The 11102-nt window shown below is 45.6% G+C and overlaps 1 protein-coding gene across 1 annotated transcript; it reads left to right on the top strand.

Annotated features, from left to right (window-relative positions):
• The first annotated feature begins 8170 nt into the window (after positions 1–8170).
• Positions 8171–10816, top strand: NFKBIA (NFKB inhibitor alpha). The gene is made up of 6 exons (XM_007938550.2): positions 8171–8397; positions 9033–9141; positions 9451–9661; positions 9945–10033; positions 10153–10413; positions 10769–10816. The coding sequence occupies exons 1-6, from the start codon at positions 8171–8173 to the stop codon at positions 10814–10816; spliced, it is 945 nt and encodes a 314-aa protein (XP_007936741.1).
• The last annotated feature ends 286 nt before the right edge of the window (positions 10817–11102 follow it).

Below are 11102 nucleotides of genomic sequence, written 5' to 3'. Positions count from 1 at the left end.
TGGAGCCTTATTTTTTGCCACTTCCTTCAGTGCAGCTTCAACTTCTTCCTTCAATACCATTGGTTCTTGATCTTATGCCACCTCCTGAAATGGATGAACATCAACCAATTCTTTTTGGTACAGTGACTCTGTGTATTCCTTCCATCTTCTTTTGATGTTTCCCACATCATTCAGTATTTTGCCCATAGAATCTTTCATTATTGGAACTCAAGGCTTGACTTTTTCTTCAGTCCTTTCAGCTTGAGAAATACCAAGCATGTTCTTCCCTTTTGGTTCTCTAATTCCGGGTCTTTGCACATTTCATTATAATGATTGACTTTGTTTTCTCAAGCTGCTCTTTGAAATCTTCTGTTCAGCTTTTTTATCTTGTCATTTCTTCCATTTGCTTTAGCTACGTTCTGTTCAAGAGCAGAGTCTTCTGTTTCAGAGTCTCTTCTGACAATTCATATTGGTCTTTACTTCCTTTCCTGTCTTTTTAATGATTTTTGCTTTCTTCATGTGTGATGTTCTTGATGTCATCCCACAGTTTGTCTGGTGTTCAGTCACTGGTGTTCAGTGCATCAAATCTATTCTTCAGATGGTCTCTAAATTCAGGTGGGGTATAATCAAGGTCATATTTTGGCTCTTGTGGACTTGTTTTGTCTTCAGCTTCAAGTTGAACTTGTATATGAGCAACTGATGGTCTGTTCCACAGTCAGTTCATGGCCTTGTTTTGATTGAAGATATTGCACTTCTCCATCTCCTCTTTCTACCAGATATAGTTGATCTGATTTCTGAGTATTCCATCTATCAAGGTCCACATGTATAGCCACAATTTATGTTGTTGAGAAAAAGGTATTTGCAATGAATAAGTCATCAGTCTTGCAAAATTCTATCGTGTGATCTCCAGTGTCATTTCTATCACCAAGGCCATATTTTCCAACTACCATTGATTCTACTTTGTTTCCAACATTTGCATTACAATCACCAGTAATAATCAATGTATCTTGATTGCATGTTTGGTCAATTTCAGACTGTAGAAGTTGGTAAAACATTTCAATTTGTCTTTGGCTTTGATAGTTGGTGCATAAATTTGAATAATAGTAATATTAACTGGTCTTCCTTGTACGCACATGGATGTTATCCTATCACTTACAGCATTGTACTTCAGGATAGATCTTGAAACATTTTTTGTGATGATGAATGCCACACCATTCCTCTTCAATTTGTCATTCCTGGCATAGTAGATCATAGGTTGTCTGATTCAGAATGGCTAAAGCCAGTCAATTTCAGCTCACTAATGCCTAGGATATCAATCTTTATGCATTCTATTTCATTTTTTACAATTTCCAATTTTTCTAGACTCATACTTCATACATTCCATGTTCCGATTATTAATGGATGTTTGCAGCTGTTTCTTCTCATTTTGAGTCATGCCACTTCAGCAAATGGAGGTCCCAAAAGCTTTACTCCACCCACATCATTAAGGTTGGCTGTACTCTGTGGAGGCAGCTCTTACCCAGTCATATTTTGAGTGCCTTCCAACCAGAGGGGCTCATCTCCCAGCACAAATTGGACAGTGTTTCGGGGATGTTCATAAAGTCTTCCAGTCATATATCAGACAGTGTTTCACTGCTATTCATAAGGTTTTCACTGGCCAATTCTTTGAGAAGTGGATGGCCCCTTCCTTCTTCCAAGTGTCTTAGTCTGGATGCCCTGATGAAACCTGTCCACCATGGGTGACCCTGCTGGTACTTGAAATACTGGTAGCATAGCCTCCAGCTTCACAGCAACATGCAAGCCACCACAGTGCAACAAACTGACAGACGAGTGGTGGACAATCGATCCTACACATCTATAACTAATACTTGGTTACTGCCAACAAACAGTGAAAAGGGAGAGCCAGGAATTTTGGCCAAGTGAAACACATGTAGGCCTCCTCCTTCCCTTGCAGCAGGTTACCTAATAGGCAGACTGGGCACAGGTTAGGGCACCAGAAAAACAGGAACACCTCAAAAAACATTTGTTGAAAGAATTTACTTTTGGTGGAGAAAACCAAAGATGCATGGAAACAATTAGTCCAATGGATTGGAAGACCATTTGGTCCTCAGCCTATATGACCATGGGACCAGAAGAACTAGATGGTACCCAGCTACTACTGTCAACTACTCAGAGGGGAATTGGTACAAGAGATCCTGGATAGAGGGGGAGAACAATGTGGAACAAAATTCAAAATCATTAAAAAAAAAAAAAGACCAGGTTTACCGGTCTTATAGAGCCTGGTAAGACCCCTGAGATTATGGCCCCTGGTTACTGTTCAAGTCTGGAACTCAACTCACTCCTGTGGCATATGGTGTAAGCATTTACATCAGGTAGATATACTCCTTGGAGCGATCAATCATGGTGGAACAGAAGGGCAGTGTTTGCACAGGGAGATGGCTGGGGGTGGGGGCAGGAGTACATGGGAGGGAAGAACACAGGGAAGAGGTGACCACAGGGAGGAAGTGGGAAGAGAGCTGTTATATAGTGGGGAATGCAGTCATGAAACAAAATGAGTATGGACTGCTGTATGGAAAATGATTTTGCTCTGTAAATGTTCACCCAAATCACAATAAAAATTTAAAAAAGAAAGAATTTGCTTTTGTAAAAAAAAAGTACTTCTCATGAAAAAACAAGGTGAGAACTTTGTTGGACATCTTACATTTATTTTACATTTTCATGTTTTGGAGAATTGCTTTTGCAAAGGAATAACCTTTCTCAAGGCTTACCAGTTGCTGTGGAGTCAGTTTCGACTCACAGCCATCTTGTGTGTGCAGGGTAGAACTGGGCTCCATCTTGTGTGTGCAGGGTAGAACTGGGCTCCATAGGGTTTTTACTTTTGGAAGCAGATTACTAGGCCTTTTTTCAAAGGTACCTCTGGGTGGCTTGAAACTGCCAACCTTTGGGTTATTAGTGAGCTCTCAACCATTTGTGCCACCCAGGGATTTCTTTCAGAGTTTTGTTTTTCTTGTTGTTGTTAGTTGCCTTCCAGGAGCAGACCTGAACTTCCTGGATTGACAGACTCCACCTCCAGCCTCTCCTAACACAGAGGAACAGAGACTCTTTGATGTCAATGGGGCTTAAAGGTAGGTACCCTCTCCCAAAACATTTTAATAAATTTTAATAAAATGTCATGCCTAGGCAAACCCACCAGCCACTCCTCGGAAGGAAGGTTGGGCAATCCTACTTCCGTAGTGATACTGCCTCAGAAACCCAAGGAGGGGTCGCTATGAGTCGGGGCCAACTTGACGGCAAATAACAACAACAACAAGCTGAAGAAGAGGTTGTAAACTCAGGGCCTGTGGACTTTATCTGGCCCAATGATTTTTTTTAAGTGCATATATAGCTCTGGTGGCATAGTGCCTAAGGCATTTGACTGATGACCAGAGACTGGTTCTTCAAACCCACCAGCCACTCCTTGGAAGGCAGACTGGGCAATCTACTTCCGTAGTGATACCGCCTCAGAAACCCAAGGAGGGGTTGCTATGAGTCGGAAACTACTTGATGGCAGTGAGTTTGGTTTTTTGTTTTATATTTTTTTGTCTTTTCAATGATTTAAAAATTCAACATGTTTTCACATGAAAATTCATTTTCCTGATTTTTTTCTTTAACAAAGATTAGTCCTGAGCTCAAAGTCCTGCATGGCAAAAATTATCTGACGAGTAAGACGAGTATGCGCTCTCTGGTCTAGGTTGTAAGAAAGCCCACCACTCCCCTGGACTCACAAGACCATCTTCACCTTCACCTGGTTCCTACTCACCAAACCAAACTCACTGCCGCTGAGTCAATCTGACTCATAGTGACCACTCCCTGTTTCTGAGGGGGTATCTCTACGGAAGTAGATTGCCCAATCTTCCTTCCAAGGAGTGGCTGGTGGGTTTGAACTACCAGCCTTCTGGTTAGGAATCAAGTGTCTTAAGCATTATGCCACCAGAGCTCCTTACAGGTGGCTCTTACAGGTGGAAGGTATTTGAATTTGAGATGCCTTAAAGGTTTGATTCCCCTTAAACTGCAGAATCTCTAGCAAAGAGAACATATTAAACCTTTGTCAGTCATCTTCACTTCACTCTGAAAAAAGTCCTGACAGCTGTTTTTCTGTGGTGGAAGATTTATAACTTGGGTGCTCTAGTTCTGAGAATGTAGAAGCTTGCTAACCACTGTAGAAATGAGGATGAGCTGGAATCTGAATATAAATTCAGTATCTCACAACAGGGCTGGAGTGCTCCTTAGGAATGTTCCTGCCTGGCTTGCCCCTCAGGACTGTGTCATGGCTACTTTATCTCCCAACTTGGCTGCACTGAGTGGTGGAAAGTCACATTTAGGAATTCAGTTTACCAGGACCAAAACAATTTAGGTTTAATTGGCTGGGGACAACTGGCACAGACCACCCTGCCCATGATATTAAGAAAAGTTGGATTACCTGATTGAACTTAACAGAATTTATAATGCCAGGCCACCTGGTACTTTGGGCAGTGGTTCAGTCCCCACTGCATTTCCCATGAAGGGAAGTATGGACAAGGGATGGTACTCCTTTTTCCACCAGAGTTCTCCTTCCTGCTCACGGTGAGGTCCAGGAAGTATCACTGGACACCCTGTCATTTCCCTATGGCTTCATCCAGGACTAAAATACAAAGCAGCTTCAGGGTGTAACATATTAATTATTTAGCCTTCTGCATTAAAAAGTGAAAAAAGGCAAATGAATTATGAATTAGTTATCTAAGGTTTTCATCTTTAAAATGGTCAAGGTTAGCTGAAATGTTTAATATTGAGATGGAGAGAAATAATCTAAGTGCTGATGAGTCCATTAAGATCTTTCTAAACCAAAAATCAGACCCTTCTGTTGTCTTCTCATGCTTCTGCTCATGTCTTCTGATTTCCAACGGTGTTCTTTTATTCCCCAAGTTGTCATTTTTGTTGATTTAAACCGTACGTATGAGATAAGGAGAAAACCTATTGGATCACATTGTTCAAAACTGTCTCCTAGGGCTGCAGGAAAACAAAAGGTACCTTTCTGGGAATCCCCACTGTAAGGACAGATCATCAAGGCTCAGTATGTACCAAAATGTGGGGAAAAAAAAAAAAAAAAAACTATGACAAATCAGGAAACTCCTGGCCCTAACTCTTACCACTAGGTGTCACACTAAACAATCGGGAATAAAAACCACCAGGTCCTGAAGGCCAACAGGAATACACAACCAGAAAAGGAGGTGCAAAGAAATTTAATCTAGTTACCTTATTCACTTAGCTATGATTTTCTTTTTTATAATAATTTTTAAACCTGCAGCTAAAAGTCCTCTAAGGTATCCTTTATAAACGTTTAGGGTTCAACATTGCTATACATTTTTAAAAAGAAGTGAATATTCCCAGAGATACCTACTCTCCATTTGTCTATTTAACAAAGTAGATGATATTTTGAGTATCTTCCAAATTATAGTGTTTTTAACCTAGTTTTTCACAATCTGTTTTCACAAAGTATCAATATTTGGCTTGGCCAAATAGTTAATGTATTGGGACAGAAATTCCATAAATTGCCATGGGACACCTGGGTAAATTTCTCTGCATTTTTAGTTTTTTTAGGAAAGTAGGGACAATACCTCTTTTACAAGACTAGTTTTGAGAAATAACAAGGTGACGCATAAAATGTTGGCATTCTTCCAAAAATGTATACAGTGATACTTCCAAGAGCTACGGTCACCTTACAAAACAGGGTTAGAGGTACCTCTGTGGCAAAGCAATACAATGTTTAAGCTGGAAAAGACCTGAAGTAGCATTCAATTCAGTCTTAATTATTTTAAAAGCAAGTGTACCACAGAAAAGTTAACTGAGCTCAACTACTACGCATTAGAGGCAGACCCTAGCACTGAGATCTGCTTATGGTCCTGGCTCCATCTTGCCTCAATACTTGTGTATTTGCATATCATATGACTGCAGACAACGCAGTCTACCCTTGGCAGTTTTCATCTTAACATGTTCTAATTGCTACCCTAAAGGTTTTATTTCTTGATTTTAGTTTTTTTTCCTCCTCATATTTAGTCTCTTACCCTATTGACCCAGATTCCCCACATTCATATATTTTGAGGAGAGGAAACAGGGAGAGAAAAAGTTGACCAGTACACAGCTAGTGAAGGCAAAGATAACTGAAATAATCACTAGAGGCCTCCTGGGGCTAATTCTGAAGAACTCTGACCTAAGTTGCTTTATTTTGCCTGGACCAGTTCTAGAAGTGTTGTTGTCATTGTTATGTGCCATCGAGTCAGACCCGACTTATAGCGACCGCACCTTGGGTTTCCGAGGTGGTATCACTACAGAAGTAGATTGCCCAACCTTCCTTCTGAGGAGTGGCTGGTGGGTTTGAACCACCAGCCTTCTGGTTAGCAGTCAAGTGCCTTAGGCACTATGCTACCAGAGCTCCCAGTTCTAGAAGCAGATGAATTCAATTCATGGCTTGCTGGTAGGAGGTAAGGATGGGGACAGGGAGCATAAATTCTATTTCTGCAAGATGATACCAAAGAGTTGTGAGCTCAAAGCCCTTTCTTTCTGGAGTTGCTAAGGTGAATGGGTCCAACTACTGCCCTCCCTCAGAGCAGGAGGAGCACATAGGCGCCACCAGGGGTAGGATGGGGCAAAAAAACAAAAAACAAAAAAACACATTTTGTTTCCTGATATCAGCTAAAATCCCCTCAATGTAACAACACTCTTCCCTCTTCCTCCCTGGGTCCCCATTTCCATTGTCCCATCTTTACTGCCTCTCCTGCCTTCTGAACTTTCTTTTTGGGCAAATGGAACCCGTTTGGTCTCATATGGTTCGCTGTTCTGAGGACCATGTTGCTCACAATATCACTGTTCACTTTATAGGCCAACCTATTGTTTGGCTGAAAGGTGATCTCCAGAAGTGGGTTCAGTTCCAGGCTTGAATGGTATGTAAGGGCCATAGTCTGAGAGGTTCCACCAGTGTCTATCAGACCAGTAAGTCTGGTGTTTTTTATGATTTTGAATTTTGTTCCACATTTTTTTCCCACTCTGTCCAGGACTTTCTATTGTGATCTTGAGCCGAGGGTCAGTAATGGTAGATGGCCACCATTTAGTTCTTCCAGTGTCAGGCCAGTGGAAGCCTGGTCCATTAGTCCTTTAGACTAATTGCTTCCTTTAGTCTTTGACTTTCTTCACTCTTCTTTGCTGCAGATGGGAAGAAACAGGTTTTAGGGCCCATTTTCTGCAGCAACACAATGCAAATCAAAGAGAGAGAGAGTCCTCAACAGTTATTTCATTATTGCAAGACATCTAACATAACACCTTGCCTTACCTGAAAGAATTATGGTCAGATTTAGCACTTTTCACATATTGGGGCAAGTACTCTACCAGTCAACAGGACTGTCAACCCTGAGGAAACGATTTGAAGGTTCTCCAAGCATTTAGGTTTTTAATGCAAAAATTTTCACAACTAATGCCTGGGAAAGCTAAATGTCCCTGCATTGCAAAGCACTTGATATTGGCAGGAACACAGAAGGGGCCGGTGACCAGAGCAACCTTCTACACAGGAAGAAATTTGGGGAAATGAATCCCTACATTCAACCATCATTTCCACTCTTGCATTTTCAAAAGATCAAGAAACGGAAAGGACCGGTAGGCTGGCAAACCCCTATGAGGAACTGCCTGGCAGGTCTGCGTCCTTGGAATCTCAGCAGCAGACGACCCCAAAGCAAATCGATCAAGGGAAACCCCAGGGAAAGAAGGTTTTTTGCACAGGGCCAGGGTTACTGGGTGCTGGCTGCAGGGAAGTTCCTGGGGGGAGAGGGCTTGGTGGGGAGGATTTTCCAGCCACTTAGCGCTCATCAAAAAGTTCCCTGTACATGACCCCAGTGGCTCATCTCAGGGAGTTTCTCTGTTGAACCCGGCACAGGGTTTAGGCTTCTTTTTCCCCTAGCAGAGGACGAGGCCAGTTCTCGTTTCTGGTCTGACTAGCTTGGAAATTCCCCGCTTTTGACCCCGCCCCGGAGAAATCCCCTGCCAACGTTTATAGAGCGCCGCGGCGGCGCTGCCGAGCCCACAACAGTCCAAGCCCGCCGTCCTGCCCCAGAGCGACACTGCAAGGAAGCGCGCAGCCGGAGGCCGAGCGCACTTAGGGAGCAACGCTTGGAGCTTTCACCGCGCCATGTTTCATCCTGCCGAGCACTCCCAGGATTGGACCATGGAGGGCCACCGGGACGGGTTGAAGAAGGAGCGGCTGCTGGACGACCGCCACGACAGCGGCCTGGACTCCATGAAGGACGAGGAGTACGAGCAGATGGTGAAGGAGCTGCGCGAGATCCGCCTCGAGCCGCAGGAGACTCCGCGCGGCGCCGAGCCCTGGAAACAGCAGCTGACCGAGGACGGAGACTCGTAAGTGTCGCGGGGCCAGGTGGCGGGGTGGGAGGGGGACGCTGGACGCGCGGGTCCGGGTGGGGGCGCGGGGCCTGCAGCTGGGGCCGCCGGAACCCGCGGTGCAGCCGGGCAAGCTCTAGGCCGTGAACTGGGGTTTATGCACCGACCCTGACATCATGCAAAGCTGCACGTCTGCGCGTGTAGGGCACAGGGGATTCGGGCTGAGACCCTGGGGGCTGCGGTTCAGCACCTCTGCTTTACAGTGACGTTTCTACACACACCCCTACCCTCGTCCTGGTCCTCCCGGCCGGGGGCGGGGCAGCGGCGGAGACGCGAGGTCCCCACTTGCAAAGGGGGGCCGGGAGTTTCTGCCCCGCTGGCGGGCGCCGCGCGGCTGGGAGGGGAAGTACAGGGCGTTCTAGCCCGGCGGGAGGGCGGGGCGGTCTGGCCGGCGCCCGCTGAGGAGGAGGCGGGGCCCGGAAAGTCCCTGGGCGCCTGCCAGGAACACTCAGCTCATAATAACCTCGCGGAAAACACCGCGGCCTCGGCCTCTAGAAACCCCGGCCTTGCGCAATCCCCCGCAGCCCGCGCCTCCCTGGGCCCCACGCAGTGCACTCACCACCCCTGGGGGTTTTTCCCTCTCTTCCCCTCAGGTTCCTGCACTTGGCTATCATCCATGAAGAGAAGGCACTGACAATGGAAGTGATCCGCCAAGTGAAGGGAGACCTGCCTTTCCTCAACTTCCAGAACAACCTGCAGCAGGTGCGCCACTTGACTGCCCTGTACCCTTTCTGACCCAGTGGTAGAGCTGGATTAATGAGGTGGCTCTGGTATAGTTGCCCCCAAATCCTTTCTAAACTAAGTCACTGATCCTTATCTGCTCTGGCTTTTTATGTTCAAATCAGTAAACATCCAGCAGAGTTAAGAAAACCCACTGATTTGGTGAGCCTTTTATGGCCCACCTGGGGCTTCTGGTAATTGCCACACCACAGGGGAACAGCACCCAAACCAGGAGATGTTGCAGGTTTGGTCCATGGTTCATCCTCTTTCTGTTTCGTTCTCTGCTTGTAGACTCCGCTCCACTTGGCTGTGATCACCAACCAGCCAGAAATTGCTCAGGTTCTTCTGGAAGCTGGCTGTGATCCTGAGCTCCGAGACTTTCGAGGAAATACCCCCCTACACCTTGCCTGTGAGCAAGGCTGCCTGGCCAGTGTGGGAATCCTGACACAGACTTGCCCAACCCAGCACCTCCACTCCATCCTGCAGGCCACCAACTACAATGGTAAGTTTGTCAGTCCCTCCCCACCAGAGGGCAGGTGACATGGAGAAGGGGGAGGTGGGCTGGCAACAATAGATCACCCACTTAAGGAGTGAGCTTAAAGTGCCAACATGGAAAGGTTGAGAAAATATGTGGGAAAAATTGCCTGTTTGATGCCTTTATAAATTTCATTCAGAACGCGGATTCAGAAGGCATGCCTATTTGTGCTTTAAAAAAATAGGTGAAAGATTCTAGTTGAGGTATAAAGGTCAAAACAAATGGCTGTAATTTTTTCTGTTTGTTCTAGGTCACACATGCCTGCATTTGGCTTCCATCCATGGCTATCTGGGCATCGTGGAGCTTTTGGTGTCCTTGGGTGCTGATGTCAATGCTCAGGTGAGTGCCTCATGCCTCCAGATGGAGTGACTCAGGTGCCAGCACTCTCCTGAATCAGACTGGGGCAAGCAGAGCTTCCAAACTCGGCCATGAGCATCTCGAATTCATTTTGGTTTCAGGAGCCTTGTAATGGCCGCACTGCCCTCCACCTCGCAGTGGACCTGCAGAATCCTGACCTGGTGTCACTCCTGTTGAAGTGTGGGGCTGATGTCAACAGAGTTACCTACCAGGGCTACTCTCCATACCAGCTCACCTGGGGCCGCCCAAGCACCCGGATACAGCAACAGCTAGGCCAGCTGACCCCAGAAAACCTGCAGAGGCTGCCAGAGAGTGAAGATGAGGAGAGCTATGACACAGAGTCCGAGTTCACAGAGGACGAGGTGAGGCTCAGCTGAACTTCAGCCTCCAGTGCTCTGCGAAAAATGAAAGTAGCCGTTTTTCCTCCACCCTCCTGTGTCCCTAGAGCTACTCTTTATCATGAGGGTCTCAACACAATGAAGTTCTCAAATTAGTGTGCAAAGCCAGCATCCCAAGAGCAGTCTTTTTTGGTACTGCTTATCCTTTTATGAGGAAAGGAGCACTAAGGGAAAGCTCCCTCTGCCTATAAGGCTAATTGTATTCGGGTTATGGAGAATGGAGCCCAAGTTACTTCCAGTTGGACCCTCCCTGTCATCCCAACATCCTTGGTAAAGCTCTAGAAGTTTAACATGCCTCTCTTTTCCCTCTTCTTTTCAGCTGCCCTATGATGACTGTGTGCTTGGAGGCCAGCGCCTGGCATTATGAACAGAAACTGTCTAAAGAAACATGGACTTGTATATTTGTACAAAAACAGAGTTTTATTTTTCTAAGAAAAAAGAAAAGAAAAGAAAAAAAGAAGAAACACAAAGCATGTACTAACAGCCACACAGTTTGCTGCCCAAAACGTGCCTGTGACGGGTCAGCCCTCACTTTGTTATGTGTATGGATTCTGAACGTGGGACAAGAAAGATTATTGGAATCCAAAGAAAGGCTCTTTGAAGCTTCACATTTGTGAAGAGTTTTTGGAGAGGGTTATCCAAAATTGATAAAA

This window comes from Orycteropus afer, unplaced genomic scaffold (genome assembly GCF_000298275.1).
Source record: "Orycteropus afer afer isolate SDZICR_OR568_19922 unplaced genomic scaffold, OryAfe1.0 scaffold00051, whole genome shotgun sequence".
Lineage (NCBI taxonomy): Eukaryota > Metazoa > Chordata > Mammalia > Tubulidentata > Orycteropodidae > Orycteropus > Orycteropus afer.
Note: the sequence above shows the minus strand (reverse complement) of the source record. Positions and strands in the feature narration are given on the sequence as shown.

Bases quoted from the DNA above. Each gene is read 5' to 3' on its own strand.
- NFKBIA (XM_007938550.2), top strand. From the start codon at position 8,171: ATGTTTCATCCTGCCGAGCACTCCCAGGATTGGACCATGGAGGGCCAC. The intron at 9,662-9,944 runs GTAAGTTTGTCA...TGTTTGTTCTAG, and splicing joins GCAGGCCACCAACTACAATG to GTCACACATGCCTGCATTTG. The intron at 10,414-10,768 runs GTGAGGCTCAGC...TCTTCTTTTCAG, and splicing joins CCGAGTTCACAGAGGACGAG to CTGCCCTATGATGACTGTGT.